Here is a 21,576-nt window from a genome sequence, read left to right as displayed (position 1 = left end):
CTGATGACACCATGCCTGCCACAATGAAGTAAGAACATAAGAAAATTTAGGAGGATGAAAAGGTCATTAGCCCATCAAACCTGTACATTTTTCAGAGATCAACCCGACCTGCTCAACCTTTCACTATATCCCTCAATCCCGTTTCTCTCAGAAAATGATTGTCTCTTGATCCTATTTACACTATCCACTTCAGCGACCTTCCCCTGCACTCATTCCACAATTCAGTTATCCTTTGCATGTAAAAATGGCTCACCTGACTCCACTTCTTGCTCTTGGCTTCCTCATTTTTAACTTGTGTACACTGGTATTTTGACCCTTAAAGTTGTCTGTACCGTCCCTAACCATTCACTGGCACTACTTCACATGGATTTGAAAACACTGAAACAGCACAGACATTTCTGTGCTAAAATGCATTTGCACCAAAGCATTTTTTTTTGCAAGTTTCTGTTCCTTTTGACTTGCAGTGACGGTTTGGTTCTAATAATGTCTGAGTGCTGTTTGAGTAATTTTCACAATCTTGTCTGTCAAGGCAACTTATTGCTCGTTTGTTGAAGTGATAGTTGACGACATTGTCATTTCATAGGCTTCAAAAAGAAAGAAGTGTATGCTACAGAGACCGCACCTGTCAAATCTAAGCACCATCCATAAGCCATTCCTCACCTACATTTTTGTTTGCACCATTTTAGTAAGAGTTGAAAGGGAAAAGCATTATCCACTTCCCCCAGGAGATGGGGAAAGAGACTGGCGAAAACAGAAAGTTTACCATTTTAATTCATTCCAGAGAATATATAATGATTTAATAAATCAATGGGACTCTAGAACTCTGCTTTAAGATCTTTAATGTTTAGAATTGACAGGAAGGCTTCAGGCAAGCCTCATTAAAGTTGTATCCTCCTTCGTTTACTCAGCCTCCAAGCACAGATGAATAAGGCATCATCTAAACCAAGGGACAGTAAAGCCGATTTTATGCTGTACTAATGCCGCTGGGTCTCACAGGCTCTAGCAAATCTGGCATGTTTATCTTCAATGTTGCTGCCAGCGTATGACCCATGGGTCAGGAGCCAGAGGCAGTAGCACAATGTAAAAGCAGCTCAAGCTTGGCCCCTTGAAGTAGTTGTGCGTGGTTGTCCGAGCTCCTGCTGTGTCCATCAGCAAGACCACTTACTTCCACCTCTACAGCGTTGGCCATCTCTACCCCTTGCTCATGGTCACTGTCGCCAAAACCTTTTGTCTATGCTTTCGATGGCTCTAGACTAGACTTCCCTGAAGCCCTCCATGCTGCTGTAGCTTGCTCCAGCTTCTACAAACTGCAACTTGTCTAAACTCCACTGTCCCACACTAGATCCCAGTCACCCATCACGCTGATCCTTACGGACCTCCATTGGCTCCTTGTTCCCCCAATACTTTGAATTTATCATCCTCATCCCTATCTACAAATTCTTCCATGCCCTCACCCTATCTTCCTACCTCTACAATCTCTTCCAGCATTATGTCCCCTGCCACACCCTTCAGTGCTCTGACTCTGGCCTCTTATGTATCCCCCCGACCCCTGCTCCACTGTCAGTGGCAGAGCCTTCGGCCATCTTAGCCCTATACTTTGGATAGCATCCTAAACCCCTCAGCTTCACTCCCTCTCTTCCCACCTTTAAGAAGAGCCATCTTATTTAGCTGAGCTTTCAGTCACCCCTCCTAATCCTCCCACTGCTGCTCAGCACCCATTTTCTCCTTTGTGAAATGCTTGGGGATGTTTTCCACATTAGAGACAAGTTCTTGTATGTAAGGTATTGCACCTCTGTCTTTCTTCCTTCACGGGCAGGAGTTCACATCTGTTGTACATCAGGAGAAATTAATGAAAATCTTCTAAACTTCGTGCTTTTAAAGCTCTTGTGTTCAAGGAGCTTGCAAACTTTTGAAAAATTCCCCATGTAAGTTTTTTCCTTTTGCAATTTCTGCATGCAGGAAGTGTCACTACTTGGTTAAATCTGCAAATTATAATTTTTTTAAAATCACAGTTTGTGCAGAGTTAGGAGATGGAAAGTTTTTGTTTTTAGATTAAGTAAATTAAGTCCTGTTCTTATAGTCCTATTTCTAAACCAAAGTGCATGGACTGTACATGCCTGTTGTCCACAGAGGACCTGAGCAGGAAATGAAATATTGTGTGACGGTGATCTACATTTTCTATAATCTTCTTTCTAGTAACTGAGGGTGGCACCGGTAACACTTTGCCCTTAAACCATTCCTGTGATGTTCCATTTCACATCGTGCCTTCAGTTTGGAGTCATGTCTTTTCCAGCTACGAATTTTGACCTTTTTGCCTGGAAGGTGAGCAGAGACATGGTTCTTCATCCAGCAACTGAATACCTTTGTGTAAACGTTCCGAGTTGCAGGGTCACGAAAATGTTAGTCAACTAATGTGTCCTTGATTGAGGCCGCCTGTTCTACCAATGCAAACACAGAGCCAATCCCCTGTGTTTGCACTCTACATTCTGAGGTTACAGCTGATGTGTTCTCGAGCTGATAGTGTAACTGTAAACAAGAAGGGAAAAAGCGATCTGTTTTCTACTGCAGCTCAAAATGCCTATTGTGACCAACATGCAAAGACAAATGCAAAAGAGGGAGCACAGGCTACTTTGTTTACTAACCAGAGTCAAAAACACATTTTTAGGTTAATGTACAAGGTCGTTTGAATTGAGTCCCTTTCTTTTTACAGCCCTACACTGACTTTACCATTACACAATAACTAAATTATTTATCAGCTCCGTGATTCTGAAATAGCTGTCAGAAGCATTAAATTCTACATTGATGGTGCTCACATGATAGCCAAAAATGGTACTTTATTTTACTTTTAGATGTAACAGGGCATTATAAATATTTACAGTCCCTTTAGTTGGCAGTTCAGCAGATCGTCTGTGGTATTGTGCGTCTGTGAACCGACAGAAACTGAAATAATGCAGGCATGTTTTAGATATGGTGTTTAGACAAGCGGTTTATAAGTAGCTATAATTACCTGAATTTGCCTACTTAAATCATGGACTTAAAGGGATGGGCCATGTTAGGAGCTACTTATCATTCATTATGCTCCAGACCCCAGAGATACCATGAAGAATATGGCAGTTCTGCTAGTCAGTATAAAAACACTTTTGGGTCACAGCAATACGTCACTGGACTGTCTAGTAGATCAGTTAAGAGTAGAACTTGTAATATTTAGGATGGTGTTATTGCTGCAGAATATATACTTAAAGCTACTATTAAAATGTATATTGACCTTTTCATTTCCATAAAACAATTACCACTGATTCCCAGATTGTTCCCTCATACACTGAGCTTCCACAGTGATTGATTCTGTCCTTACTCAAAATCCTGAGAATTAGAGACTTGTACTTTCAGCAGGGATCGCTGGATAGCAATTCCGAGAGGGAATCTTTGCTGATTTGCACCTCACTTTTTCTTTTCCGTTCTATCTCGCTGCCTCATTCAAGTGCCCCAATTAAATTCAGGAATTTACTGTATAGGAATTACAACAACAACAACTTGCATTTCTATAGCGCCTTTAACGTAGTAAAATGCGCCAAGGTTCTTCAGGCACATTATTGAACAAAATTTGACACTGAGCCACATAAGGAGATATCAGGACAGGTGACCAAGCTTGGTCAAAGGTAGGTTTTAAGGAGCATCTTAAAGGAGGAGAGAGTGTTAGACAGGTTTAGGGAGGGAATTCCAGAGCTTAGGGCCCAGGCAGCTGAAGGCACGGGGCCCAGGCAGCTGAAGGCATGGCTGCCAATGGTGGAGTGATTAAAATGGGGAATGCGCAAGTGGCAAGAACTGGAGGAGCGCAGAGATCTCGGAGGGTTGTAGGGCTGGAGGAGGTTACAGAGATAGGGAGGGGCGAGGCCATGAAGGATTTGAAAACAAGGATGAGAATTTTAAAATCGAGGCGTTCCCCAACTGGGAGCCAATGTAGATCAGCAAGCACAGGGGTGATGGGTGAACGGGATTTGGTGCGAGTTAGGATACGGGCAGCAGAGTTTTGGATGAGCTCAAGTTTATGGAGGGTGGTAGATGGGAGGCCAGCCTGGAGAGTGTTGGAATAGTTACAAGAGCAATGTTGGAATAATTATAAGAGCAAACCTTCATCCTGCTGCTTGACATGCTGCATTAGTGCTTATGTGTGCTGCACTACTAGCTCACCAGACACTCCAGCTTTTTACAGAGGAACTTGGACTTACCAGAGGTAAATGTCATTTATGATGCACTGGCTCTAATTATCAGGATTTGTGTGAGGAGCACATGACTATTTCTTCTCTCCTTGTGAATACTCAAGGTGTTTCTTACAAGCTCCTCATCCTTTCACCTTTGGTAGCGAGAAATAGAAATAGTCTGTTAGCCATGCTATATTATGTACAGGGATTATTAATTCTGACGCGAGAGATTGCATTTTATAGTACTGCATTCGGTGCCCAGCGTTCCATCGTTCTGACAGGCTGCTGAGAGATGCTAGTTGTACGCTGATAACTCTCTGAGCTGTTGCGCATCATTGTAACAGAATCGGACGTGGCAGCAAACTCACAGAATGGCACAGTTTATTTGAAGAGTTCAAACAACATTCTGTTTGTACAGAAACTTCTATATTGACTTCACATGCTATGAATCCAAATCAGTCAGGACTGAATTCGGAGGAGTGGTTTAATATGCAGTAAATTCATTTCATATATAACACATCAAACTCTGTACAATGATTGATTGTTTTTCTGTTCCAATGCAGTTTGCTTTTACAATAAAGAACTAGAGCTTGCGTTGATATAGTGCATTGACACTCGTCCCAAAGCATTTGCAGCCAATGAATTACTTTGGAAGTGTAGTCACTGTTGTTTTGTGAGTAATTTGCCCACAGCAAAGTCCCATAAACAACAGAGAGATAAATGGTCAACTAAACTGTTTTGGTGTTGTTCATTGAGGAATAAATGTTGGCCAGAACACCAGGCAAACTCCCAGGTTCTTTGAATAGGGCCAAGCTCATCCACCTGATCAGGCAGACAGGGTCTTGGTTTATTGTCTAATCTGAAAGACATCTCCAACATTACATTACTCCCTCAGTACTGCACTGCAGTATCAGCCTAAATTATATGCTCAAGTCCTGGAGGGGTCATGAGCCCACAACTTTGAGTGTGGTGAGAATGCTACCACTGAGCCATGACTTTAGCAGTATACAGTGTAATGCTCATTTCAACCACTGAGCATTGATACAAAAGCAGCAATGATACTCTCCAAGATCAATCAATTAGCCTTTTGACATGAATGCCTACTTAAATGAGGTAGAAACAGCCTGAAATATAAAAGAAATGCTCATAAGATTGATGCTTACCAAAGTTCGACATAAGAAAAATGAAATTCTTGAGGGCAACCAGTCCTGTAGAACACGAACTCCAGCAAGAGTCAGTGCCTTCAGGAGAGATGGGGAGAAAGCTAAACAGCATTGAACTGATCACAGCAAGGAGCTAGTTTCCCCTTCAGTAATTTCTGGTTTATGAGCAAATAAAAAGTCAACAGTGCCCCTTGCGTATTATATTGGAGAGGTGTCTTTGGGTACCAATTTGATTCCTGGTGTATTTGACCTGGTACTTGTGAGTTAAGTTTACTTGGAGACAATCTAATGAAACTGTTTTGTTCCTGGCAGGGTGTCCCAGCTAGCAGGCTTTAAATGTGATACTATTACATTGTGGTCACTGCCAACATTTTGATGGTGTAGTTCTAGATGTTGAGGTAAAGCAATGTGTGATTGAGCTATGTGTTCCGCTGTCAGCCAGTTTTATTTCCAGTGAGGGGTAATTCTATTCCAATATGTTATTTACCTGATACTTTGGGGGAGGTCTCCGTCTCATCCCCTTAACAGTTCTGGAAGGATTCATTTTGGTAGGAAGAATTAGGAGAGGCAATATAAACTAAATGGTACAATTTTAAAGGGGGTGCAGGAACAGAGAGACCTGGGGGTGTACGTACACAAGTCTTTAAAGGTGGCAGGACTAGTTGAGAAGGCTGTTAAAAAGGCATATGGGTTCCTGGGCTTTATAAATAGAGGCATAGAGTACAAAAGCAAGGAAGTTATGCTAAATCTTTATAAAACACTGGTTAGGTCCCAGCTGGAGTATTGTGGCCAATTCTGGGCACCACACTTTAGGAAGGATGTCAAGGTCTTAGAGACGTGTATAGGAGATTTACTAGAATGGTACCAGTTACTTGGAGAGACTAGGGGTTGTTCTCCATAGAGCAGAGAAGGTTAAGGGGAGATTTGATAGAGGTGTTCAAAATCATTAAGGGTTTTGATAGAGTAACTATTGAGAAACTGATTCAAATGGCACAAGGGTCGGTAACCAGAGGATCCAGATTTAAGGTAATTAGCAAAAGAACCAGAGGCAACATGAGAAAAAAAATTTATGCTTCAAGGTTGTTATGATCTGGAATGCACTGCCTGAAAAAGTGGTGGAAGCAGATTCAATAATAACTTTCAAAAGGGAATTGGATAAATATTTGAAGGGAGAAAAATTTGTATGGCTATGGGGAAAGAGCAGGGGAGTGGGACTAATTGGATAGCTCTTTTAAAGAGCCGGCACAGGCACGATGAGCCGAATGGCCTCATTCTGTGCTATATCATTCTATGGATTCTATGATGTGGGCTCGTCGTTGTACCAGTTCTGTGCACATTTCCCAGCTGTTTGAGCTCATTTTTCAGTTGACAGAATTCCGAGTGACAACTTGACATTTGGAACAAAAAGAGAAAAGTTGACAAGTCGATACCTCCCAGGCTCCAATCATTATTTTTAATCAGCTAGTTGCTACCAATCTTGATTCCAGACGCCAAACAGTTTCCCAGCATTTATCAGTAAAACAGAATTGACACCTCATCTCTCCAGTTGCCTTATTCTCAGTTAGTAAAATACTTTAGAGAAGGTCACCTTTCCACTGTCTGTACAGCTTTCCTTTCTCATCTGAATCTGGAGCTTTCATGATATAAGTGATTGTGCTCACTCTATTTTCCTAGTTATATGAAACTTTTAGTGATAGTGCCAGGTTTACCTGGAAAAAATAGTTCCCTTGACTCTTCCAGTACCTCACTGCTGTCAGACTGCTTGTTGGATGAGCCGTAATTTCCTGCAGTTAAACATTGAGGAGACTGAAGACATAATTTTCGGCCCCTGCCACAAACTCCATACCCTTGCTGCTAATTCCTTCCCCCTCGCCGGCCACTGTCTCAGGTTGAACCACTCTGTTCACAACCTTGGTATCCTATTCGAGCTGAGCTTCTGAGCCCATATCCTCTTCCTTAGAAAGACTATCTACTTCTATCTCCATAACATCACCTGCCTCCACTCCTGCCTCAGCCCACCTGCTGAAACTCTCATCCATGCCTTTGTAACCTCCAGATTCAACTATTCTAATTCTCTCCTGGCCAGCCTCCCATCTGCCACACTCTTTAAACTTCAGCTCATCCAAAAGTCTGCAGCCCATATCCTATCCTGGACCATGTCTCACTCACCCATCAGTCCTGTCATTGCTGACCTACATTTGCTCTCTCAAAGCCTCCAATTTAAAATTATCATCCTCCTGTTTAAATCCCTTTATGGTCTTGCCCCTCCCTATCTTTGTAACCTCCTCCAACTCTACAACCCTCCGAGTCTGGCATCTTGTGCAATCCCTCTGCCTCTCAACATCCCTCCCCCACTTTAAGATCCTCCTTAAAACCCACCTCTTTGATCAAGCTTTTGGTCACCCTTCCTAATATCTCCTTTTACTCGGCATTCATTTTTATTTGATTACACCTCTGTGAAGCCTCTTGGAATGATTTTCTACATTAAAGGCACGATATAAATGTAAGTTGTTGTTGTGTCCAATTCCTGGACTGTGCTAAGTTATTGATTATAACCAGAGCAGCAGCTGGGGAGCTATAATTGGCCTCAGTGCTGCTGGGTTAGGGTGGGCTAAAAGCGGATGTCTAATGAGGACAGGATCGAGCTTGATGTTCCCACTATGGAATATCCTGCCGACACTCACTGTCTAGTCTCACACATGAAGAATGGCCACTTGGGCAAAGTACCAGAGGACTGTTGATGCCTACAGAACCTGTACCTCAGCTAGAGTCAGCACCAGACAAAAGCGGAGGAACAGGAACTATGTTCAATTTTCAAATGACTACTTTGTCAGCACCAACAAGTTGTCTCCGTAGACTGGTGATCGTTAAGATGACCTTCACTGTATTTTCAATTACAAAAAGCAATGACTGAGGGAGAAAAAGGGGCTGGAGATTCTTACATCTATCTCCCCACACAGCAGGTGACTGAATTAGTTACAGTGAAGATATGACAGTGACTATGCTGCACAGTTGCTTTGTCTCATACCTGTCTGTCTTAAGTCTGGATTGATCACATTGTCCAGCAGAGCTGGTGAGGGGTGGGGGGGTGTTGGCTTTTTAGTTCTATCAAAGGTTTGCCTCTAGGATATTGACAATGGATTAACTTATATGAACATACAAAAATAACAGGCAGCAAAAAACCATGTGGTTCACACAGTTGTGATGCCTGAAGCATCATGGTTAGACACCCCCTACCCACCAGCAGCCAGGTAACCTCCTGGAAGAGGCAGATAAAAACCCACGGCCAATAGAGGGAGGAGAGAGAATCTGGAAAATTCCTCTCCAAACCGCTAGGTGGTCAAAAATTAGTCCAGGAGACATTGACCATGAGGATCTTCAGCTGCAAGTGGTGCAATTGTCCATTGTACCCTCAGGGAGCTGATGACTGATCCTTAAAGTACAATTGGATCGGGAAGGCTCCTTAAGCTGGTAGTACAGATATGGTTCAAACTTTCCACATGCAATATATGGTTTACTTAGAAGTACGTGTTGGGGAACAGAAAAATATTCCAACAACAGTAAGGACCCGGTAACCTCATGACTGGCAAGAGGCACCTTCCTTGCTCTGAAATAGTGCAAATGGAACACACAATTGCATTATCAGCAATGTTTGGCCTCAATTTCAAGGCCGCTGATTTATAATTTTGAAAAATACGCAGAATTGCATCCCTAAAACACCACTTAAACATCCCAGAATCCCGTATAATAACAGAATTTGAGTTCTGTCACTTTAAATCAGTGATCCTAATTTTATGTTGAAGAGGTAATGCCGCTTTTTTTTTAAAAAGCTATTTTTTCCCTTAGTTCTCCTCGCTCTGTGTCCTGGCTCTCTTATGTCATCCCTGATTGGTGCTAGAATCAGAATGAGAGAGTGGCCAATGTGCAAGGAGTTGTGTGGTTTTCACAGTGAAAGTTGAAATTTCCCTCCAGTTACCTATGATCATGATATTAGTGTCTTACAGCTGATTAGTGAAGGATTTTTTTTTGTTAGTTTCGCCGCCCCCCGCCCCCCGCCCCCCCCCCCCACCCGAATATTCTCCCCTCTTCTGAAAGTTCTGACTCATACATGGTATGGGTTCTACCACAAGCTCCCTGGTACCTCACCCAAAATTCTGCTATTCTCGTACAAAGCATAATTATGGGCGCTAGCAGGGTGTTTGATCATGGGGCCAAGCCCAATTTATATTTGCCCAGAGTCCACATTTGTATTTTCCAGCAGAGATCACAGGAAAATGTGGGTCTACAATTCTGCAGTTCTGATAACTCAACTGGTTTCATTCCTTTGCTGTCTGATGGGTTTACGTAAAAGTGGAAGCCAGCACACCAGTGGAGATCAGCTCCCTGCTTCAAATGTAAAAGCAAGAGAGCAGTCTACAAGCATTGATTTCCAAAAAACTGTAACTGTGAAGATAAAGGTGCCTGAGGATAGCTGGGTATAGATCACATTTAAAAGGAGAAATGTGTACACTGATGGGATTAACTTCATCCACTTGAGTTTGCTTCCCCTGAAGCAAAATGTTTTTCTCATCTATTGGAATCCTATACTTTAAGAGTTGAGAGAAATAGTGTTTTCTAAATTTGCCTGTCTGCTGCCAACTTTTAATGGTGTCTGCAGGCCATTAACTTTAAAAAGATGAATTCCAAAGGGCTTTTGATGCCTTCATTCAAAGTTAAATAAGGACTCTGGCTGGTAAGGCTCCTCATTACAATTTCATTTTGCTTGCACACTAGGAATGTTTTCAGAATACAACCGTTCAATTGGCAGTCTTATTTAAAACTGTAGAGAAATCCTGAAAAAATGACAATCAGTCATCCCACTAACTTGAAGAGCTTTGTGTCTGAGGCATAAGGGCCAGGGCAATCTTTTAATTTGGTTCCTGGTCTGTAATGGGCACCACCACTGACCACTAAGCCTCTGGATTAGGGAAGAGAAAGTCACCCAGGGCTCTTGCTCCTGATCAGTATACAGCAGCTCCTGCTGGAATGTATGTGTGTTGACTTGAGATAAGGACCAGGATTGGTCTTAGCTGTGATACTTCCATGGGTGAATAGCGTCCTGTCAAAGCTCACTTGTGAATAACAGTCATTGGGCGAAGTAATAGAAGGTGATCTACAGCAATGGAACTGTACCCTTGTGAGGGACGAATTGTCTTCAGGAGAGGAACAGGGAAATTAGGGGGACACTGAGAAGACAATTGGCAGAGATTGTAAAAACTTCCCCACATAACATGTTGAAAGTAATTTACTGTGTGAGATGTTTTGATGTGGTTAATATTTCTAAATGCCTTTCTGCTTGATATTAGCACAGGAGTTAGTACTGGTGTTAGAAATATCAAGTCTTTAGGTATTTTCTCAGGTGCAGTATCAGTGTCTTTCCTGTAAGTGAATTTTTAATCCCTTACAATCAGGATGTAGTGGCAGAACCTGTACTGCCCATTATCTAGTTATGGCATGACCTGGGGACATAACATTTGCACTCCCTTGTTACTGTAAATTTGCACTTCCCCTCACTACGTGTTTCCAATCTTCCTAGAGACAAATTCAGATTTTAGTTTAACATTTTAGTCAGACGAAAATCAAAAGCTGCTTTATTTTACAGTCAGTATGTAATCGTACAGAGGAACAGTTATAGCAAACCTCACCGCTAACTTAATTTCAGTCCCTTCTCACAATAAATCCATGCCTTGCTTGTCCCTCTTTGTGGGCTAATTAACACTTCCTTTGAATCGTCACTGAATCAGACCAAGGCTTACTCTGTGCCTGATCAGCTCTCTTAAGGTAGACTGGCCTAGGCCCTTACCTGCCTCTCTTAGTAGAATTTACCAACTAACCCAGAATATGTGTTGCCTAGTTCTATTACAGAGGGGGGACCTTTAAATCCTTTGAACTCTATTTAACTTAAAAGAAACACTTCAATATGAATCATACCCAGATCTTCCGCAGCTAAATGGTCAACATCCCCAAACATGGCAACTGATCATGTAAACATTTTTTTTTCCCCTGACATTTTTAGGAATAATTCAAGTATACATCTCGCAATAAAAACTGCTTTATATGCTAATTAGATAACAGGAGAAAATCTCTTCTGTTGCCAGTTTTCTCCCTTTTTCTTTCCTATAAGTGCTGAGTCTTGGCTGGGCAATGGTTTCACAGACACATCCTCCTCTAAGTGACTATCTATTCATTTGACTGTGGGGAGAGGGCATCATGGCTGAACCCAACCCTGGCCTCACTTGGCATCAACACATACCCAATTTCCAACAGTGATCAGGAGCCTTGGCTTAGCATCTTCTTCTCCCCAATCCAATGTTTGAAGGCCAATTTTAACACCACTACCACAGCCCCTGCTAAGATCTACTAATCGATTTAGATTCTTCTGTTTAGAAGGAGCACTGATAGGTGCCTGTAGGTTTGATGTTTCATGCTCCACTGATAGTGCCTGAAGAAATCAAAGTAATGTTAATAGAACTGATAAAAATAAAGGTCTCTATGTTCAGCTGGGTGCCTCTGCATTTCGTAGTGTTAGCTTCTCGTGTACTTGGAGTATACTAGCTATTGTGAGATGCAGAAAATAATGAGAGACAAAATCGTGAGTGGGATGGTTCTTTTATCAGAATAAAAAGCAGCGCTGCCCTCTTGGCTCAGTTGGTAAGGCGGTTGAGTACCTGATCTGTACATGTCAATAAGGTCCTAGGTTCCATCCACAGTCTGTGCTGAGATCTCAACAGGGATGGAATTATAGACAATATAGTTGGCCCAGAATCCTTGGACTCGGGAAGGGAAATTGTCCAGGGCTTCCTCTTCTGATCACCAGTCACCAGCACCTGCTGGAAGTGCACGTGATTTGATGTTGGGTGAAGACTGGATTGGTACTGTCTGTGGAGTCCTCCATGATCAAGGCAACGTTCACTGTCCAGGCAATCCTTTTCTTAGCTCTAGCGCTTTTTCTCTCCATCAAAACTTTTCTTGACTCTATTTTGTGATTCTCCTACGGTCCCTCTGAACATAGGAAAAATATAGGACAAGAAAAATCTTTTGACTCCCTGCAGTTCATCCCTGAAGCTCCCTAATTCTCCCACTGAAGCTGAACCTCTAGTACCTTAGTTCCCTTCCCCTCCAACCCCCCAACCAAAGCCTATCTCTCCAGTACCCTAACTCTCCCCTACTGAAGCTCATCCATCTGGTCCCCTAGTTCTCTTTCTCTCCCTGCCCCCCTCCCCAACTGAAGCCCATCTTTCTAGTACCTTAACTCTCCCATTGAAGCCCATCTTGTTCGTACCCTCACTCTCTCATTATAGCTTTGCACCCTATTTTGAATGTGTTTGTCTCCATTGATCTCATGGCAGATTATTCCAAACATTTATCATCCTTCCAGAAAAGTTCTTGTTTTGAATTTAATATTCCATGTAATGTTTTGGGTTTATTTTCACAATAGTTTTCTTGCAAATTGGAGCTCTTCACATAAAAACAGTGATCACCACATGAAATGGATATTTGGGTAACCACAACCCTGGAATAATTTAAGAAGCCTTTAGATGCTGTAATGTGAGGTGTCAAACAAACTTTGGGATTTTTGGCCATTTTCCACTGAGAGGATTTGGGAAAGAGTTACATTTAAAAGTTGGATTTTAAAAACAATGTATATTCACACAAGTTTTTTGTTAAAAGTACTGAAACAAAAGATTGTTAAAATGCTAATGTATTATGCATTGAAGTTGTTTCTCTAAAGACAGAAAAAAATAAGCAATTTGTTAGCCTGTCTCATTATGTTGGGAAGTCCATGGTCCCAGGCCTTCAGCAGGGGTTGTCTGGCATAGGCCCTCCTCTATGGTTGTGAACATGGGGAGTAATAAATAGGGACAGAAACACACGCTTGACAGTCATGTCTTTAAACAGGGAGCTGCTAGGGCAGACTTTCATCAGATTCAGAAGGCAGAGGTAGTTAGATGTTATTTTGTTTAAATCAAGCAAGGTGACCCACTAATGTGGGGGAGCATTGCATATTCATTATTATGTGTCATTACGGGAAGCTGTACTGATTCAGTTAAGTGCTTCTGATCGTAACTATTGCTGTGTATGTTCAAATGCTATCTGAGAAATAAAACGGTTTAACAATTCGTATCTGGCCTCTTCTTATCAAGTATTTTCTTGGTCTGTCTTTGAAAAGATTGAAGATTTGTGCGAAAGACACGAATATCCAATTCAGATCACGGGGGGTCCTATTGTTACATCTTGGGTTACTATTATATATTGGGTAGTACAGGCACACCTCTAAACGCAAGACGTTCCAACCATTTACAGGAGTGACCAGCACCATTGTACTCTAGAGAATATTTGAGCAACGACCCGAATTTGTTATGGGGACTAGATTTTTTTTTCTGGATAGCCTTCCTCTGTCATCTTAACAAAGAATGTTTGTTCTTTTGGCAAAACTGTGTTATATGGGAGTGGAGCAATTTGATGTTGCAAAGGACTGATGTGCTTTCTGTGGGGCTGAATTCTCTACTGACAGCTGTGCCTGATGGTAATGTCCCTTTAAATAACTTATAGCAAAAACACAAGTGCAGTTAGTGAGTGGAAAGCTTGTACATTTAAGGCATTCTTTATTGCATCCAGTTTTAATTGTCTTGGGTTTATTTTTAATTGGTTGATTGAACACAGGTGATTATTGGACTGATGCTGTGCCGATTGCTCTTGTTCTTGTTGGATTAAATGGATCTATGTCATGTTAATATCTGAGACCACACTTCCCGTACAGGTTCCTTACACTTTTGTAGATGACTGTGAGTTCATTGTTATCCTGTGTTACTTTGACTCTTGTTATTCTTTTGCTAACTGGGCATCATGTTAGATTAACGCTAAAGCTGAACGAGTTCACCTGTATAACAGATGCATTAAATTAAGTCGTGGGGAATGTGTGCTTGGTACTGAAGGCCCCAGGTTTGATCCTCAGTCTATACTGTTAGCTGATCTCAGCTGGGGTGGTGATGCAGGTGTTACAAATGGCCTCACTGCTACTGGGTTAGGGATATTTCAAAACCAGTCAGGCTTATTTGGTGCCCAGTAATGCCCTCTGGAAAGCATGCGCCCGTGTAAATCAGCAGAGGACAAGAACGGGCATGGCAGTAATGCCCTGCATAATTGATCAATCGGGGTATACTCGCTGCCTGGACTCTCACGTAGAAGAATGGTTACATGGATGACACACCGAAGGGCAGCTAGCACCCCTGGAACTATACCCCAGGAGAAGAGGAGAGAAAACAAATTGAACTGAAAATGAAAACTATGGATCATTAAATATTTGATCAAATGTCTATTATTCACACACACAATTCAGGTGTTAAGGCTGCAAACTCATTTATTTAACACCAAGCTTTAGAGACTGCACTTAAAATGTGCATAAAACTGAAATAGAGCTTCATAGTCTTAAAACACTTGACTTTCATCAATAAATGAATTTGATCAAGCGTTTTTGTTCTTAATAATTACACAGAAAACTGAAACAAAAATGGGTTAACTAAGAAACAGTCTCCACCCGAAACATTAACCTATTTTTTCTTTCAGATACTGACTGACCTGTATTACCAGCATTTTCTGTTGCCATTTCAGATTTCCAGTATTTGTAGGTTTTTTTTTAGCTCATTATTTCTCTGTTCACCATAAAAAGATTGTGCTTAAGACATGGATAATAAAGCTAAACAGAAATAATTAAAACAAAGTAATATTCTGTAGAGGGGAGAATTTATTTTGAACTGCTTTAATACTTTGGCAAAACATCAAGAATTCTGGTGAAAATGTCTAATCCCTTTCAAAGTCATGTTAGTCAGCTTAATGGGTCAGAAGGTCCCACTTTCATTCCCCACTCTAAGCTGAGCTGGCTGATCTGAGCTGGGGAAGATGTAGAAAGACAGTGATTTCCCCCCACGACCCAGCTGAACAGGTGAAAAATAAGCTAGGATTCTTGTATTCTCTCCCCCACCCACCCCCAACCGCCATCAGTGACCACTGTTCGACGTACAATGTTTGCGGATGGCGGGTGAGGACAGACAGGGCTCATCTGTGATCTCCTCCATTGTCAGATAACCTGCTGACACACTATGTGTGCGTTTGCAGTTGACGAATGGCTATAGATGAGGTAGCAGGGAGCTGCAAACCACTGTGGTACTGTAGATCAACAAGTGTCAACTACATGAGCTGAGTTGAAGGGAAGAAAAGTTGATTTAGAGATAAATCCATTGAAATGCCATCAATTCGGCATCAAGTTATCAATCTGAGGCGTCAGGAGGCTGGTGGGGGAAATTGGAAAATGCCACATGGTGCAGTAAAGGGAGTTGAGATCAGGGCAACATTTCCGTCTTTGTTAATTTTAGCAAAAAGGCTCTTGGTGTTTGTCTGTCTGTTGCACTCTCTGTATATAACCTGATCTGAGAGTGCTCCAAACTGACACTGGGCACCTGAAATGGGAAAGTGTTTTATTCCCCAGTATTAACATTCCTCCGTCCATTTTCTGTCCCTCACTGTTCCATTCTCCAGCAAAAACATCACTCACCTAACAAAAATTCACAACAAAATTTAATTTGCATCCTGCATTAAGAAGGCAGAGGTCAGGGAAATTAGGTTTGTTGTTTAAATGAGGTGTGATCTGACTCTATTTTATAAGGATGGACATTTTTTTCAGAATATTAATGATGCTTGTCTGTACCTATTGGTTTGAATCAAAGCACTGGTAAATAATGAATAGGTTTTCAGTGTGTATGTTAAACGCTGTCCATATTAATAACTCTTCTCATATTTATCCCCAGGACCAGTGACAAATGCCTTTCTGATGGTTGCCTCAGCTAACATGTTCAACCCCGACTGCAGGCCCAGCGTAAGTCTCCCAAAATTTAGCAGACATGTACATACCTCTGAAATCACAGAAAGCGAAGAGGGAGGTGCTATAACCCTACGTCTTCAGCACAACAAGAAGGTAGGACTTGGCTGCATACTGTCTTTTGAAGCTTCATTAGTTGTTGCAAACACTCCAGAGGGATACTGCATGATATTTGACTGACTGCTGCATCACACTCCAAACACCACATTTTTAGTTTTAAATTGCTTTGCATTTCTAACGGAGAGAAAGACAGTCACTTGATGCTGGGTGGATCTGCTGTAGCCTAAAACTTACAAGCATTTTGTAATCTATAAAGATCCCTGACCAAATAACCATTAAGCGGATTCACTTGACACTGTGTTTACCTAACAATAATTACACTCTGTTGCCTTAAAGTGGCATAGCTTCAGCTTGGCAGAATAGCTCCTGAAACATATAAAACAGTGTATTATCCAATTTACTATGGCAACACCACAGGAGATCGGCTAGTGTGTGTATATCTATATATATTTCCAAAATACTTCTCTCTGAGATATTATAGAGAGAGAAAGAAGTACTTTTAGTAACCTCCAGCCCTAGAACCCTCTGAGATCTCTGCGCTCCTCCAATTCTTGCCTCTTGTACATCCCCGATTTTAATTGCTCCACAAATGGCAGCCATGCCTTCAGCTGAAATTCCCTCCTTAAAACTTCCCACCTCTCTACCCCTCTCCCCTCCTTTAAGACTCTCCTTAAAACCTACCTCTTCGACCAAGCTTTTGGTCACCTGTCCTAATATCTCCATCTGTGGTTCGGTGTCAAAGTTTGTTTGATAACACTCCTGTGAAGCACCTTGGGCTGTTTTACTACGTTACAGGTGCTATATAAATGCAAGTAGTTATTGTTGCAACCATGGTGGTATTTGAGCCAATAAAGTTTTACAGATTTTTTTAAAGCCATATGTGAGAGCAGAACTAAAACTCACTAACATTGGTGTGATTCAGCTTCAACTATTCATGTTGATTAAAGTGTCTCAAGCAGTTGATAATTAACTCCTCTGGTCCAGCAAAAGAACCAAAGATGGCATGAGGAAAAACTTTTTTATGCAGGGAGTGGTTAGGATCTGGAATGCACAGCCTGGGGGGTGGTAGAGGCAGATTCAATCGTGGCTTTCAAAAGGGAACTGGATAAGTACTTGAAACGAAAACATTTGCAGGGCTACGGGGATAGGGCGGAGGAGTGGGACTAGCTGGATTGCTCTTGCATAGAGCCGGCACGGACTCGATGGGCCGAATGGCCTCCTTCCGTGTTGTAACCTTTCTATGATTCTTTGAGTTTCTCCCAATTAATCTGTGTCATGATAAGCTTATCTCTCCTTGTCCTCGACATATTTGTAGCTTTCAACATGGTTGACCACATCATATTCTCTTCCACCACTTTTCCCGTGATCCAGCTCCGTGGGGCTGCCGTTGCATAGTTCCATTTTCAGTCCATGTCCAGCAATGACTTCTTCCACCTCCATGTACCAACTTCTGGAATTCCCTAAGGATGTATCCTTGGCCACTTTCTCCTCTTCCCGTCCCTTGCTGACATCATCTATAGGCATGGGGTCAGCAATCGTATGTATGTTGGTGACGAGCAGCTCTATCTCTCTACCACTTCTCTTGACCCAATGACTGTCTCTGTGGCGTCAGACTGATTATTGGCAGCTGTGCCTTTAGCTGCCTAGGCCCTAAGCTCTGGAATTCTCTCCCTTAACCTCTCTGCCTCTCTATCGCTCTCCTCCTTGAAGACGCTCCTTAAAACCTACCTCTGTCCTAATACCTCCTTATGTAGCTCGGTGTCAAATTTTGTTTGATAACAACAACAATTTGCATTTATATAGCGCCTTTAAGGTAGTAAAACGTCCCAAGGCGCTTCATCGGAGCGTAATCAAACAAAATTTCACACCGAGCCATAACGCTACTGTGAAGCGCCTTGGGGCATTTTACGATGTTAAAGGCGCTATATAAATGAAAGTTTGTAATTGTTAAGTGAGATCAACTTGTGGATAAGCCAGAATCTCCTCTAATTGAGCATCGTGGAGCTAAGCAGTAGCCTCCACACACCCTTACCACTGACTCTGGCCCACCCTCCTCTTGGGCTGCTTGCGTTACACTGTGCATAACATTAGCCTTCAGTCCAACTTTGAACTGAGCTTCAAACCCAAAATCCTATCCATCATCATAACCGCTTCTTTCCACCTTCACAATGTTGTCTGCCTGTGCCCTAATTAACCCCAATGCCCTTTCTCCAAAACCTTTCCACATCATTGCCACATTGCAGACTCAATTTCTCCAGTGACCTCTTTGCCAACCTCCAACTCATCCAAAACTCCACCACCTGCATCCTGTTCCATTCGTCCTTCATCCCTACCCTTGCTCACCTACTCTGGCTCACTGTCCCCCAGCACTTGGATTTAAAATCCCTCTTCCTCGATCACTAGCACTAAATGTTCCAACAAACAGCGCTCCTAAAACAAGTGAGCAGAAAGGCAGAGCTAAAAAATTTAAATTTTGTGATATTTCAGATTGAAAGGGGTGCAGACCTTATTGTTTATAGGTTTTAAGCTGTGGCAGGGCTTAGACCCTCCGCCAGGATCGCTTGGCTCCAGACCTCATTACAGCCTTGGTCCAAACATGGACAAAAGAGCTGCATTCCAGAGGTGAGGTGAGAGTGACTGCCCTTGACATCAAGGTAATATTTGACCGTGTGTGGCACCAAGGAGCCCTAGTAAAATTGAAGTCAATGGGAATCAGGGGGAAAACTCTCCATTGGCTGGAGTCAAACCTAGCACAAAGGAAGATTGTAGTGATTGTTGGAGGCCAATCTTCTCAGCCCCAGGACATTGCTGCAGGAGCTCCTCAGGGCAGTGTCCTAGGCCCAAGCATCTTCAGCTGCTTCATCATTGACCTTCCCTCCATCATAAGGTCAGAAATGGGGATGTTCGCTGATGAGTGCACAGTGTTCAGTTCCATTCGCAACCCCTCAAATAATGAAGCAGTCCGTGCCCGCATGCAGCAAGACCTGGACAATATCCAGGCTTGGGCTGATAAGTGGCAAGTAACATTCACTCCAGACAAGTGCCAGGCAATGACCATCTCCAACAAGAGAGAGTCTAACCACCTCCCCTTGACATTCAACGGCATTATCATCGCCGAATTCCCCACCATCAACATCCTGGGGGTCACCATTGACCAGAAACTTAACTGGACCAGCCATATAAATACTGTGGCTACAAAAGCAGGTCAGAGGCTGGGTATTCAGCGGCGAGTGACACACCTCCTGACTCCCCAAAGCCTTTCCACCATCTACAAGGCACAAGTCAGGAGTGTGATGGAATGCTCTCCACTTGCCTGGATGAGTGCAGCTCCAAAAACACTCAAGAAGCTCGACACCATCCAGGACAAAGTAGCCCGCTTGATTGGCACCCCATCCACCACCCTAAACAGTCACTCCCTTCACCACTGGAACACCATGGCTGCAGTGTGTACCATCTACAGGATGCACTGCAGCAACACGTCAAGGTTTCTTCGACAGCACCTCCCAAACCCGCAACCTCTACCACCTAGAAGGACAAGGGCAGCAGGCACACGGGAACAACACCACTTGCATGTTCCCCTCCAAGTCACACACCATCCCAACTTGGAAATGTATCGCCGTTCCTTCATCGTCACAGGGTCAAAATCCTGGAACTCCTTACCTAACAGCACTGTGTGAGAGCCTTCACCATACGGACTGCAGCGGTTCAAGAAGGTGGCTCATCACCACCTTCTCAAGGGCAATTAGGGAAGGGCAATAAATCCTGGCCTTGCCAGCGATGCCCACATCCCATGAACGAATAAAAGAAAAGACCACTTAACACTTGCCCTGTCTGTGTCTATAATACACATAAGGTGCTGATTCTGCAGTAAATCTTGTCTGATTTTGTCTGATAATGCTCTTGTGAAGCACCTTGGAACGTTTTTACTACGTTAATCACTCTATATAAATGCAAGTTATATATTATTAATAATCTCAGGTGAATGACTGAAGTTCATAGTGTAGTACATCACCATGGATGGAAAGAAAGTAGATGAGGTAAATCAAGGAGTTGCGGTTACATGACACCAAACTTGAGTTTTAAAAGCCCGTAGATTTAGGAGGAAAGGAAGAATAACAAAGATAATGAATTCTACTGTTTTGTGGTCCTGTGGAAAAAAGGAATTGGAGTATGGATTGTTTGCTGACATTAATTCTCTTTGTATCTGTATGCTGCTATTTACTGCAAACAGTTTGATATAATTGGGATTAATCTCTGTTCTTCGTCCAGTTCCAAATGTGGGCTTTGTAAATTCAAATATTTAATTCACCCAGATCAGCAACATGCCGATTTTACATTTCCCTACATTACAACAGTGACTACACTTCAGAAGTACTTCATTGACTGTGAAATGCTTTGGGACATCCGGAGGTTGTGAAAGACGCTATATAAATAAATGCAAGTTATTTTGTTCTTTATGGGGTGGAGGGGCAATGTGCATGTTTCCATCAAGGCTGGGATTCTAACCACGGTCTCCCAATCTACAGCACTAGGTACTGATAGGTTGTTTTAGTAATCTGCAAGCTTGTCGTTGGAACACAGCAACATTGTGCTGGCATCAAACCCATTTGGCAAAGAAAATGTTTCTCTTGGCTCCCCAGTGACTCAGTGGGTTAATGACCTGGAAAGATCTGGAACTATATAGACCAGCAAAGTCACAGCTTCCATTCTAGTCTTCCATATGATTTCAGCTGGGGAAGTGGTAGGAGTGTTACACTTGACCTCAGCATTCTGAGCGATGGAAGGGGAAAATCAGCCAGAATTCCAGCTCCTGATCACTATTTAGTGACTTGCTGGGAGGTGCGTGCATGTAGTTGTTGGGTGAGGGCAGTAATGGACTTCTCTCCATACCCTCCACAATCAAATAGCCTGCCGACAGTGACCGTCTAGGCTCACACATGAAAGTGACCACTTGGGAGAGGTCCTGGATGTCAGGGGCCCAGGCCCCATGGGACTGTAACCCAGAAAGAATCAGTACGATGGGATCTTTTAAACCCTGCTCAGTTGATCTGAGCAGGGTTTAAAAGATTAAAACCTTACTCTAGCACACCTTACAACATTGTCAGCATTGATCTGGAGAGCATTTCATTCTGTTTGTCCTGCAATGTTTCACAGTTTAATTGGTGTTTCTATGAATGTCCAATTCATTGAAAATCCAATGCCAGCAGCAGTCCTGTGCCACTGGTTGTAAACTACCACC

General features: G+C 42.6%; 1 protein-coding gene across 1 annotated transcript in view; it reads left to right on the top strand.

Annotated features, from left to right (window-relative positions):
• The window catches only part of wdr18 (WD repeat domain 18), a 137,765-nt gene that overhangs the window by 98,234 nt on the left and 17,955 nt on the right, over nt 1-21,576 (top strand). The window contains exon 8 of the mRNA XM_067968162.1: nt 16,207-16,373. Within this exon, the coding sequence (XP_067824263.1) occupies nt 16,207-16,373 (167 nt within the window). The remainder of the gene's footprint in view (nt 1-16,206; nt 16,374-21,576) is intronic.

This window comes from Heptranchias perlo, chromosome 29 (genome assembly GCF_035084215.1).
Source record: "Heptranchias perlo isolate sHepPer1 chromosome 29, sHepPer1.hap1, whole genome shotgun sequence".
In the NCBI taxonomy this organism is placed as follows: domain Eukaryota; kingdom Metazoa; phylum Chordata; class Chondrichthyes; order Hexanchiformes; family Hexanchidae; genus Heptranchias; species Heptranchias perlo.
This window is presented reverse-complemented; position numbering and strand designations above follow the sequence as displayed.